Below are 12,798 nucleotides of genomic sequence, written 5' to 3' on the forward strand. Positions count from 1 at the left end.
AACGTTAGCCAATTCGTCTTGAACAGCCCCGAGTTATGCACGGCACGACGTCGCATAAACTCGCGCCCAAAACCATAAACCACCTCTCTCTCTCTCTCTGTAAAACCCTGATCTTTGCGCTTCTATTGTGGTTTGTGGTTGGTTTGGCGAAGATGTTGCGAAGAAACATACGGTTGAGGAGAGAGTATTTGTACAGGAAGAGCTTGGAAGGCAAAGAACGCGTGCTCTATGAGAAAAAGCGAAAGATCAAAGAAGCTCTACAAGGTTTGTATCACACACTTTTTTCCACAAACTTTTTTTATTTTATTTTAATTCCATGTGCTAATGGGGATTTCACAGAGGGAAAGCCAATTCCTACGGAGCTACGGAACGAGGAGGCGGAGCTTCGGCACCAAATCGAGCTTGAGGACGAAAACACAGCTGGTATGCTTTATTTTATGGACATTGCTTCTCCCCTGCTGGCACCTGCTAATTTTCGCATTTTACTATGTATGGGAAATTGTGCTTAAATTCTAGTCCCGAAGACGCACATTGATGATGAATACGCAAATGCATCAGAAAGAGATCCTAAAATTTTGATAACTACGTCTCGTAATCCAAGTGGTCCACTTACACAGTTTGTAAAGGTTGGTTCTCAATTCATATATGATGGCTATACACTTTTGTTTACTCCATTGGCATTCTGCAAGCAGTTGAGTTTTGGTCATTCATTGCAATTCTTTGGCATGTTCGTGCAGGAATTGAAGGTTGTCTTTCCTAATGCACAGCGAATGAATCGTGGTGGCCAGGTTGGTGAATGGCTTTTTTTTGTCCACGCACTTAGTTCATGAACATTGTGGTGATCATTTTTCCGTTTTCAAGCATATTTTGAATATTTTATTCTTTGCAGGTTATTAAAGAGATTATTGAAACTTGCCGTGCAAATGATTTTACAGATGTCATCTTAGTTCATGAACATCGCGGTGTGCCAGATGGTATGACTATAAGCCATCTACCTTTTGGTCCAACTGCATATTTTGGATTACTCAATGTGGTATGTAGTTTGGTCATACTAGTATTTTCTGGACTTTTGTTTTGTCCTAGTTGTCTTTGCATCAATATGCTAATAAATCCTTTTTTGCCTGTAGGTTACCAGACACGACCTTAAAGACAGGAAAGGCATTGGAAAAATGTCTGAGGCTTGCCCACACTTGATACTTAACAAGTTTTCAACAAAGGTATCCATATCTTGGTTAGAATTTTTTTTGCTTGGTTGGTTTTCATCAATATATTATGAGAAAGCTAGGTGGACAAAAATCCAATCAAATTTTGCATGTTGACGTTCTGCTGTTCTTGCCACTATTGGTGGTGCTTAGAGAACTGCATATCTATTAAATGTAGTAAATATATTGAAGGCTGTCTGTAGCTCTTTTTTTTTTTTTGAACAAGTCCCCATATATGTAATATCAGTATTTTAAATGATTTTTCAGTAGTTATTTTAGTATTGAGCTAAGTTCAGGAAGGTGGTTGGAGGATTTTACTGCTGGAAAAACAGTAGGTTCCTTTATTTGGGTGGGTGCGGGTTTCACTATCTTTATGGATTAGCTAGCGTAGCTACAAAATTTGATGAGGATGTGATTCGTGTTATATGTATATATTTAGGTAGTTGCATTTTTATCTTGCTTTTGGCTTCTCTACTCCTATGGGATGTAGACTATATTCTGCTTTGATGTCCACTGTTTATTTGATTTGGAATTTTGATTGTTGATAGCTGGGGGAGAGGACAGCAAACATTTTGCAGCATCTTTTTCCTGTGCCAAAGCCAGATACTAAACGCATTATAACTTTTGCCAATGAGTCTGACTATATTTCATTCAGGTTGGTTAATTTTTTGATTCTTTGGAAGATGCTTTGGTTGGCTATCCTTTAGTAGTTTGTGAAACTTCTGTTGTCAAGTATGATGTTGGCTTGGACATATAATATCTTTACCAATGTAGATCTCTAGTAAATGTGGATAGGATAGGTTCAAGTTACACTTTTAACATTCAGCAACTGTTGATTAGATTGATCCTTTGACAGTCTTACCATCAGATTGCATTCAGTATCTTTTTGATTAGCTTAATATGCTATCATGTTGTGCCTTTTAGTTCATAAATAGCTATCAAAGGTTTTAGAAGGTTTATTGAACAGTTTTTGGTATTGAGTTTACAGATTTTGAATTCAGCCCCTTTTAGGTCTTTTATAGGATGCCTTGTTATGAAGTAATCCAACTTTTTTGGGTGCAAGGTTTAAAAATGGACCATTACCTTTTTGCATAGTGATTGAATCAAATTAAATGTGGCTGCTCAAGTTTTTCTGAGTGGCATCTCTTTTACTTATGCTACTGCTTTTATGATTGTTTTTTCTATTATGCATGTAGCTAATCTCATATTTTGGCTTTGTCTTTTGTAAGTGGTTGCATCTGGAATTTATTATTCTGGTGCGTAATTGATTTTTTTTTTTTTTTTCCATACAAGATCTGCTTTGTTCTGAACAGAATAAATGTTTGTCTTTTTGAACTCCATTAACAACTTGTATACTTACAGGCATCATGTGTATGAGAAGCCTGGAGGTCCTAAATCAATTGAGCTTAAAGAAGTTGGTCCTCGCTTTGAAATGCGACCTTATCAGGTATTTCGTTTGCTACTTAGTTTGCTACTTAGTTTGCTTTTCAATGAAGCTTGATTTTTTTGGTTGTTGTTGTTGTTAAGAGTTATGCTCTTCCATGTTTCTTTGGGACCATTAGCTATCCCTGAATTTGATTTGACGTCATTTTTTTGTTGATTGGTGATCACTTGATGCGTCCAAATAATTGATCTTCTTCTCAATAGTGGGAAGGATCCCCCCATATAACCCTTCCCTTTTTACTGTATTTGATCAGAAAAAAAAAAAAAAAAAAAAAAAAAAAAATCATCTTCCTGTTCTGCTTCCACACAAACCCTCTTGTTATTATGTTGCAGTAGCACCTCAAATTTTTACTAATTTATTAGCAAAAGGCATCAATCTTTTAGGGCAATGGGCTCAGTAATGATCTGAACATTTTCATGTAAGGCATTAGCCCACACTATATTGAGTGGGTATGAGTCATAAAGTTTTCACTTGTGTAACTTTAACAGTATTTAGACTCTAGTGTTTATCTCAATTAATTTGAAAAATTACAAAAATTGGACTGTGATTTTGGATGAATCATTTGAAAACATGTTTTAAGACATCTGTAGTGGTCTTGGCAAAGTAAACAAATAACTAAGCAACCGATCGAAATAAAGACGAAATACATCAGAATTGGTCTCCAAGGACTTTTGTCAAGTATTATCATAGTCTTGAGCTACCAAACATAAGTTCATGGATTTATTTTTAAAAGTACCTTTTCACTGATGTAAAGCTTTTTATTAGACTTTTCTAACTCAGCATTTACTGGTACTATATGTAAAACCTTCGATTCATAATTTCTTGGTCTCAGTTGAGATCCTTGGATTACTCTTGCCATTGTTGGCTTGATCACCTGGTTAAAAAGAGTCTCTACATAGTAGTAGTAGACGCGTATATTTATGTGTATTTGACTGGTATTTGGTTTCCCTATGTCGCTGTTTCAGATAAAATTAGGAACATTGGATCAGGATGAAGCTCAGACTGAATGGATCATCAGACCATTCATGAACACTGCCAAGAAAAGGAAGTTTCTTGGAGATTGATGCCACCTCAAAGACAATTTTGGCCTTTACTTGTTTAGTAAAGCTGGAGCTTTTTTGGTTTTAACTTTTCGTCTTCGAGGAAGAAATTGATATATATATATATATATCACAGGTCTAGATAATCAGTCCTGTGATGCAAAGATGAAAGAGCCGATCACTGTAGCTCTAACCCAGAGAATTATGTTCATCACTTTCTGCCAACTTAAGATTTTAGGATCTACTTAAAAAAAAAGAAAAAAAAGAAAAAAAAAGAAGAAGATTTTAGGATCCTAAAGTGTTCTTGGTGTAAATTCAACCCTACACCCTACTTCTTAGGCTTAGTGCTAACGCCCATTGACTCTTTATCTCTATGCTCTAGTGGATCACTGCCAAGTCTAATCAGATCATGTCCAATGTTCATTTCATTTCCTATGGTCTACAGAGCTGATTGCTCTGATACCACCTATCTATGTCGCCCTCAAATTAATTAAGTGATAATTAACTTGAGATGCCACCATTAGTACTATAATAATATTATAATTGTTTGTTGCAAAATTGTACAAGTGATCTGAACTTACCTTGCACTGCGATCTCAAAACCCAGTGAATACCCTTAGCCTCCTCTCTTGGAATTATTGCATGTTAATATGTAAAGCGCGGATGTTTTATAAGTGAAAATCATGTAAGTCTACGACTTAGTACCTTTCAAGGCAATGTCACTTCGTGTACTTACTTTTGTCGGGTAAATCTCAGACCTGTAGTGTAAAACACTCCCTCCACGCGGATTGGGTAATACTTTGATTTCGCGGGTAAGTTGGTTCCAAAGAATTGTTTGTACCTAAGAGAATTCGAACCTTAAACTTAATGGAAACACCACTAAATCTGAACCTTTACCATCTAAGCCAACCCCATGAAATTATTTATACTTCATATATCCGAAGGACCAGAAAAAAGAACAGAAAAGGAAAAAGAGCTAGCAAAACAATCACTCATTCTTGATCGAACTATACTTAGATTTGTTCTTTTATGACAAATATCATGACCAACAAGAAAAATTTACTCTTCCAAGCTACGCTTTAGGAGTGTGTTCAGACTTCATTTTCCTAAAGGATAGTTTCTTTTACAAAGTCATACAACCAAATTTAGGCCATCTTTCATTGAAAAATATTTTCGGCATTTGGTTTATATGAAAAAGCAGAGACGGTGAACAATGGCTAGTAACTTCCAATAAACATCGACATCAGCGGAGAATGAACTATGAAAGAGTGCTTACAAAAAAAAAAAGAGAAGTTTAAACTCAAAAAATGGTTTATAGTTTTTTTTTTAAAAAAACAATTTTACAAAAATTAAAGAAGATTTTCTTAGTCAACCCGAAAATGTTTTCGGTTTAATTGTTATTTTCAGTCGTACCAAACACAAAAAATAAAGAAAACGTTTTTCAAAAAATTATTTTTCTTCGAAACAATACCAACCCTAAAAGTACGAAGTATGAAGCAAGTTTTCCTTTCTACTAATTTATTCTTCAAATCCATTACAAAAAATGTCAAAACAAGTGACGAAGCAAAACAACATGATAAAGCAGTGGCTCAAAAAAAGAGTAGCAAATTTAGGCAGCCAAAAAGGAGTGATGGCAACCCAAGTGTGTCTTTGTAATCTCTAATCTGCAAGAACAGCATCTGTGAAAACAATTAAAGAAAGAAAGCATTATATATATATATATATATATATATATATATATACTTTCAAGTTTCATCTAAACCAAAACGTTTCTTCATTCATGCTCCTGCTTACGCGTGGATAAAGTTAAATGCTTTTCTTAAAGAAATGATTTATATATTTATATAATAACTCCTACTGCGTACGTACACCTCTTTACAAGTTGTACACCCAGTTGGCAGTCTTCCTTCCCAGCCGTTGATCTTCATCAAAGTGCTTCTAGTCTTGTGACTGATTATGAATGTGTTTACTTAATTAGCTACGGCTTTTGTACTGCCGGCTCACTTTTCACTGGAGGTGCCAATTTGTTTTTGAGTGTTGGGTTTAAGTTAGGTCTAAGTAAGGTGATAATAGTATATACGGAATTTAAAAATTTTTAAATTGCCTACCATTAAAATTTTTTCTTGTAGGGGCAATCGAAACTACTAGAAACTTCTTACCATTAAAAATTTTTAACACTCGTTAGGGCCACTCAAAACTCTTCGTTTTACCTGATTAAAATATTAATTTTTTATTAAATTAATTTTAAAAGTTAAATCTTAAAAAATAAAAATAAATAAATAAATAAAAATTGAAGGACCGCCCAACCCCTATGGGGTGGCCGTAAGCCACCCCAGGGGTGGTTTGAGTGGCCTTAACGGGTGTTAAAAAATTTTAACAGTAGGGAGTTTCTTGTAGTTTCAATTGACACAGGGACTAAATTTCCGAAAAAAATACCTAGAGAGTTTTTAATGAAGGCGTATTGACCTAAGGAGTTTATATCTAAATTCCCTAATATATATAGGTTTATCTTTACCCGCTATATTTAATTAAACTGATCAAATTCTTTAATCTTAATCTGAAAGTTTTATGTTGAATCTGTATCGGATTTATAGATAGTGTGTTAAAAATTGTCTACCCTACTTTTTATGTGGGTACAAATTATTTTTCTAGATAGACTGCAGCCAGTTGCTCATTGATTGAGTAATGTGGTAGTCCAATGCCCTTGGGAATTGTAATGCGTGCGTCTGAGTTACCCTCTCTCGGTATACACTAATTTGCACATTTATATACTAAGGGGATAATTTGGGTTTGTTTGTCGAATTTAGATTGTGTCAAGATATTGATATAGGTCAATTCTAATTCAACATATTTAATTAAATAGGTCAGACTCCTTAACCCTAACAACAATCCGAGTTGTATTTAATCCTATATCGTTCTTATATAATCCTGCATTACTTGGTCATGACTTAGGAAAAAGGATTTAATTTTTTAATAAATGATAGAACTATAAGATCATTGATATTAGCAAAAAAGTGTTTAGTCATTGCAAAATATATTGTATTGATTATTGTTCTTTTTTTTTTTGTTATCTCTGGTCGATCCTACAAGAGATAAGAAATTCTATCATTGAATTTGTAGAATTCACATGTGAGTTTTACAGATTCAATGGTGAATTTGCAAGAAAAGATGAACAACAGATAAACAAGAAATGAATGGGTAATACTTCTCTTTCTTTAGTTAGGGTGAAAATAGGAGCTTTTTGACGTTTTAAAAACAGCCCAGCCCATTATGAGCCTAAAAGAAAAGAAAATGATTATGCTAATCCACATAAATAGAAATAAATGCAACATTTGACAGTAATACAATTTTACAGAACCAAACTGAAATGTTTTCATGATGGTAAGTTCCTGCAGTTTTCATTCTTTTCAGCCTGAGAACCCCCACAGTTCAACAAAATCTTTGATTCTTTCTTTAGCATGATTAATTATTAATTTTTTTTGACAATTATGAAGCAGGTAATGAAGTTGCATTTGGCATTAGAATGATGAAAGAGTAAATGGGCAATTGATTTTAAGATGAGCTACTTTTTTCAAGTTTTGACTAAACATTAGCCATGACTATTCACAATGGGCCATCCCTCCATGTACACCTAAAATATTAGGAAGAATAATACTCCAACCCTAACACTTAGGAGGAGGCAATTAAACTTCGCATAGACTTCAACTTACTTAAATTTCTTTGGGATTGCGTTAAGAAGCTTAAAAACTATTTTTAGTATATAAAGAGTCGTGCCAAATAAAAAGTTAGTCTATTCGGTAAATTTTTTTTTTTTAAAAAAAATACTTCTTTAATATTTTTCTTAAAAAAAGGTCAAAATGCACTTTTAAAAAAAAGCTTAAAAATGAAACTTTATTTTCAACGCAATTTTGAATAAGTAGTGGTAGGATATAAAAGCAAATAAATGAATGATATGATAATAAAAATTGGCTATGGCTTGTGTCCTGTGCCTGTGCACACAGAACGCAAGCTAGGTTGCCACGCATCCTTAATTATTGATGTTGTACAAAGCACATAATGCAAGCTTTACTTATGAAAATAACTAAACTAATTAAAAGGGGCATGTAGTGGGATGATTATATGAAGGGAAAAATACACTTTACCCTATCCCTCCAAAAGTTTCACCCATTTTTAATTTGGTTTTCAATGTTTAAAAATTGACAATGTACCACAACAAAAAAATTATCAAAAATCCACAATATGGCTACTCTGTTAGCCATTTCGTCAAATAAACGAAAAATGGTTTATTTAATTTGAGGTATTTTTGAAATTCTCCTAGAAAAGATGGGGCAATTTTGAAAATTTGACGAAAAGTGGCTCACATGCTCCACACGTGCATTTTTGGTTTAAACTTTTCAAAATTGCCCCATTTTTTTTTTTGGGGAGAGAATTCCAAAAATACCTCAAATTAAATAAACCAAAATAATAAAAAAAACAAAAAAAAGGACCAACTTTTTGTTTTTTTGTTATGTTTTTTTATTTTTCTTTTTCTAAAAATATAGGGGCAATTAGGTCTTTTCAATAATTTTCATAAGAGAAAACGGGAATTATTAACGTATGGGCCACATTGCGAATTTTTGATACTTTGTTGAAATACATTGTCAATTATGTTTAAACATTAAAGGTCAACTTGAAAATGAGATAAAACTTGAAAATGAGATAAAACTTTAAGGAGGTAAAATATATTTTTTTTCCTTATTTGAAGGTTGGACTCACATGATTTAGGATTAGGTAAATGCAACCATAAGGAGGACTTTTGCATAGATAGCTCAAAAGCTACCAACAAACACAGTAGGAATGGTAGTAATGAGGTTTGCTAAATGCTAAACCCAAACCAACTTTCTTCGAAAAGCCAAAGCAACAAACGGGTCCTACATAATAGTGCTTTTTTTTTTTTTCGGAATATAATAATTTTCTTTTTGAGAATTTATTGACTCTTTTGAGTATTCCCTAAGCATCGCTGGTGAGTACTTACTAACACATGCACCATTCTTCCTAATTTTCTTGTAGGAGGGAACACATGCACCCCAGGCAGGGGCGGAACCAAAAATTTTAATTTAGTTTGAGTTAAAAAAAAAAAAAAAAAAAAAAGATTTTTGAAAATAAAAATAAAAATTGGAGTCCGCTTCACAAAAATAAATAATTTTTAAAATTTTGAGAGAACCGCTGATAGCTAGTTCAACCTCTATCGTTATGATTAGGCCATATATTAAAAAAAGTAGTAAACATGTACTTGCTTTTTATATATATATATTCCTTCAAATTGAATTTAAATAATTATTTTTAACTAGGGACGGATTCAACTTTCAATTTATTGAGGAACCAAGGGCTAAAAAAATTATGGGGAAAGACCAATTGGCAAAAAATACTTTTTTTTTTTCTTGTAACTTGGGGGTGGACCAGGGTCACTCCTCGTCCCCCCATAAATCCGTCTCTGTTTTTAACTTAGTTTATTAAACTAATGTGTGTCTAAAATTCATGTGATTTTTACATGCATTTTAAATTCTCACATACATTCTTAATCGAGTGTATTATTTTCACTTGCAGTTTTAAAAACGCATGTAAAAATTACAGGCATTTTGGACACATGTCAATTTAATAGAATTCCTTCAACCTAATTTAAAGAACAAATTCCGTTTAAAGGAGAACTTTTTCCAATATTAAAACAATCCAAAATATGGGAGAAAAAATAAAAAACACAAGAAATGTATATTAGCATCAAAAGTTTCATTACTGTTTGATATTTTATAAAACCAAGCAAGCATATATATGGTTGACTTGCCACTAAAAGCAGTGAGAGGAAAATTGGCTCAACCGCCAAGATTAGTAGCTTGTGAGTTGATTAAAGCTAAAATATGCTTGTATTCCATGCAACTTTCTAATCATTTTATTTCTTTAATCACTGCGCGCTGGGTGTCGGCTTTAGCTAACTGACCAATCAAGATACACAAAACCCTGTGAAATAGTGCCAATTAGCTTGTGCTTTTATCCAACTCAAGGAAGCTACGTGGCTAAGATTTTTTTTTTTATCATCTTTTCTGGTCTTTTTATTGAAATGGGTATATCCATGTGTTGGAGATTATTATAAATTTTTTATTTTTTTAGGATAATTACAAAGTATTAAGTCTAAGGTTTGATTCATTTTGATTGCAAATAATTTCTCTGAGTGGAAGGGACACATTGCCCAAAAATCTAGTTGGGGCGAAGCCCGAACTACCTCGATTATCTAAAAAACTACATAAGCTTTAAGAAAGGAAAATATTTGTTTAATCTTTCTTCGAATCATCTTTTTTTTTTAAAAATTTTCCGCATGATTAAACAATAATCCTTTTTTGTAATGATCTCTTTCAAGCTTTTTATTTCTCTTATCGCGACTGATCAAAAAACATGAAAATTTGAAATTATATTTTGTTTGAAGGTTAGCATTATTCTGAATTAATTTCAATTGTTTTTTTCTCTCAAAGTTTATTCTTCCCTTAATTTGACTATATTTTGTTCCTTAATTTTACTTATAAAAAAGCTAGCAAATTTAAAAGGAAGAAAATAACTCTACACAAGACTTGTAAATTTTTGTTTTTTTTTTTTTTTTAGCTAATAGACTTTATGAAGTGAACCAATTATTTGTACGACATGTGAGTATATCAAATTTCATGCATCGGAACTCTCAACAAAATAGTAAGACAGAAAATCATGATATTGAAGCGTAGGCACTTAATATATAATTATATTTCTACATTGAGTTGTAACTCTTATCCGTATGGACTATCCGTACTTATAGTGAGGTTTGCGTGTCCCGTAGGACTTCTAGTACAATCCCGGTTCCCTAGATGTTGCATATAGCCAGCCATCCTCTAATTAATCGACTAGTTCGGTATCCCAGGTGACACTCGATGCCACAATTGGTGATCCCGCCCTGTAGCTGGTAGTGCTGATCACATGCAATAGTTCTCGGATCCAAGTTAGTTACACAAACTATCTAGCCCTTTTAGTTAACCATATTCTGTTACGATTTCTTGTTAAATTCGACGGAAAATGAGTCATGCGTGATACACGTGACACAAAATGACAATAATACCTCAGTGTCAAATAAATAGTTTTTTTTTTTTTTTTTTTAAATGTGGAAGGAGACCCACTGCCAAGTCATGGGTCCCCAAATTTAGGGAAAGTTTATTTTTTTCCCTTTGATCTAAGGGTATAATTATATTTTCACACATATAATAGGGGTATAATAGACGTTCTTACGTCATGTGATGTGTTTGTTGTCCAAATTAACATAAAATCCGAACGAAAAAGATAAGTAATATGGACCGTCCAAATTAGCAGAAAATTCAAACGTCAAGGATTAAGTGAAAAGGCTAAAGTAATATATATATATATATATATATATATATATATATATAGAGAGAGAGAGAGAGAGAGAGAGAGAGAGTAGGAGAAATAGTGAAATAAGAGTGAGTTTAAGGAGAATAAGTATATATTTTTCCTTTATTCAAAAAGGTGGAGTTGAAAGGAAGTGTAGGGTGGTGAAAAAAGGGACGGCAAAAGAAGCTTAGAAGATTTGGATAAATTAGTGGAAGGGCTAATCTCTTGCATTAGGATTTTGCCATTGCCCATGAGTGGACTGGTGAGGAAGCACAAAGTCTTGATGCACTGGAAGGAGGGTATACTTGTCAATTTGAGCATCACTTTTTGAAGGACCAAAATTCTTCACTCTCAAGTGAAGTTTCCATGAGGCAATAGTCAGTACGCCAAACATACGTACATATAAACAATAAAATAATATTAGTGGCCATTTTTATTAATCAATTTGTTTTCTTATTTCAACTCAAAAATATTAACATATTTATACCACATCAAAACATTTTTTTCAAATTTAATTTATTTATTTTTTTTTTTTTAAAAAAAAAAAACACCTCCAAAACATATTAATAAACATACCCTTTTTTTTTTTTTTTTTTTTTTAAAAAAAAAAAAGTTGTATGGTGATTAAGTGTTCAACATACTTAATCTTTGAAAAAGATATTTATCATTTTTCAAAGGGTGACTACTTCAACTAGGGCTAACAACTTTTGACATGACCCGCGAATCCCACACAAATCCAACATAAAATTAGCGGGTTAAGATTGATAGATTTGACTCGTTTAATCAATTAAATAGGTCGAGTTAAGTTTAACCTATATAATTTTATACTCATGTTTCAACACGATCCAAACCTGACACACGATATTTACGATTGACAACTTTAACACAACCTATAAAACTCAACACAAAACTAACGAGTTACGGTTGATGGGTTCGACTTATTTAATTAAATGAGTTAGGTTAGAACTTAAAGTTGACATACATAATCTTATATATTTATGTCTTGACATGACCTGAGCCTAACACGCCTATCTCTAACTTAAAATCAACCTAGAATCTGAAAAAAATATAAGGTGTTGATCAATGAAGGGGCAGCATAATTGGGTCACGCGTTATAGGCAGGCACAAGCTAGCCGCGGTAGGCAAACAAAAGCGCATGCACATGTTGGCATTTGAAAACTAGTAATATCCCAAAAGGCAATGGCAATTTGAGTGTATATATTTTGACACTTTCTCTCTCACCCACAACAACCATTGAAAACAAAAAAAGAAGACGAAAACAGAGACACAAACATGTAACAGCTAAACATTTGTACTAAACTGCCGGCAGAAAAGGGCACAAAGCCATGAATTTAATGGAGTCAAATGGGTGGGAGGGGGAAGGTAATAAGACATTCACGTTTCGTTGAGTGCGATGAGAGCCGGCTGGGTGAAGAAAGGCCGGCATTTCATTCGCACCCTGCCCAACCTGCCTAATCTGTCACAAACATCATAGAAAACATCCACACCACCTTTGCCTTAAAATATCAAAAGATCGACAGCTTCTACTAATTTAATTTAATATTTCGGATCTACTTCTATAATGGGATCATTGATCCAGAAGTGAGACGATACTCTTGGTTGGAGTACTACTAGCATAAAATAAATATTATTATATGTTTATTGTTGTTGCCTTTTTTTTTTCTTTTTTTTTTTCTTTTTTTTTTCTGTGG

The 12,798-nt window shown here is 33.2% G+C and overlaps 1 protein-coding gene across 1 annotated transcript; it reads left to right on the forward strand.

Annotated features, from left to right (window-relative positions):
- The first annotated feature begins 111 nt into the window (after nucleotides 1-111).
- On the forward strand, nucleotides 112-4,211 carry LOC132175789 (uncharacterized). The gene is made up of 9 exons (XM_059587842.2): nucleotides 112-264; nucleotides 340-423; nucleotides 517-626; nucleotides 738-788; nucleotides 890-1,033; nucleotides 1,128-1,217; nucleotides 1,751-1,857; nucleotides 2,565-2,649; nucleotides 3,612-4,211. The coding sequence occupies exons 1-9, from the start codon at nucleotides 153-155 to the stop codon at nucleotides 3,708-3,710; spliced, it is 882 nt and encodes a 293-aa protein (XP_059443825.1). The 5' UTR covers nucleotides 112-152; the 3' UTR covers nucleotides 3,711-4,211.
- The last annotated feature ends 8,587 nt before the right edge of the window (nucleotides 4,212-12,798 follow it).

Source organism: Corylus avellana, chromosome 3 (genome assembly GCF_965113065.1).
Source record: "Corylus avellana chromosome 3, dhCorAvel1.hap1.2, whole genome shotgun sequence".
In the NCBI taxonomy this organism is placed as follows: domain Eukaryota; kingdom Viridiplantae; phylum Streptophyta; class Magnoliopsida; order Fagales; family Betulaceae; genus Corylus; species Corylus avellana.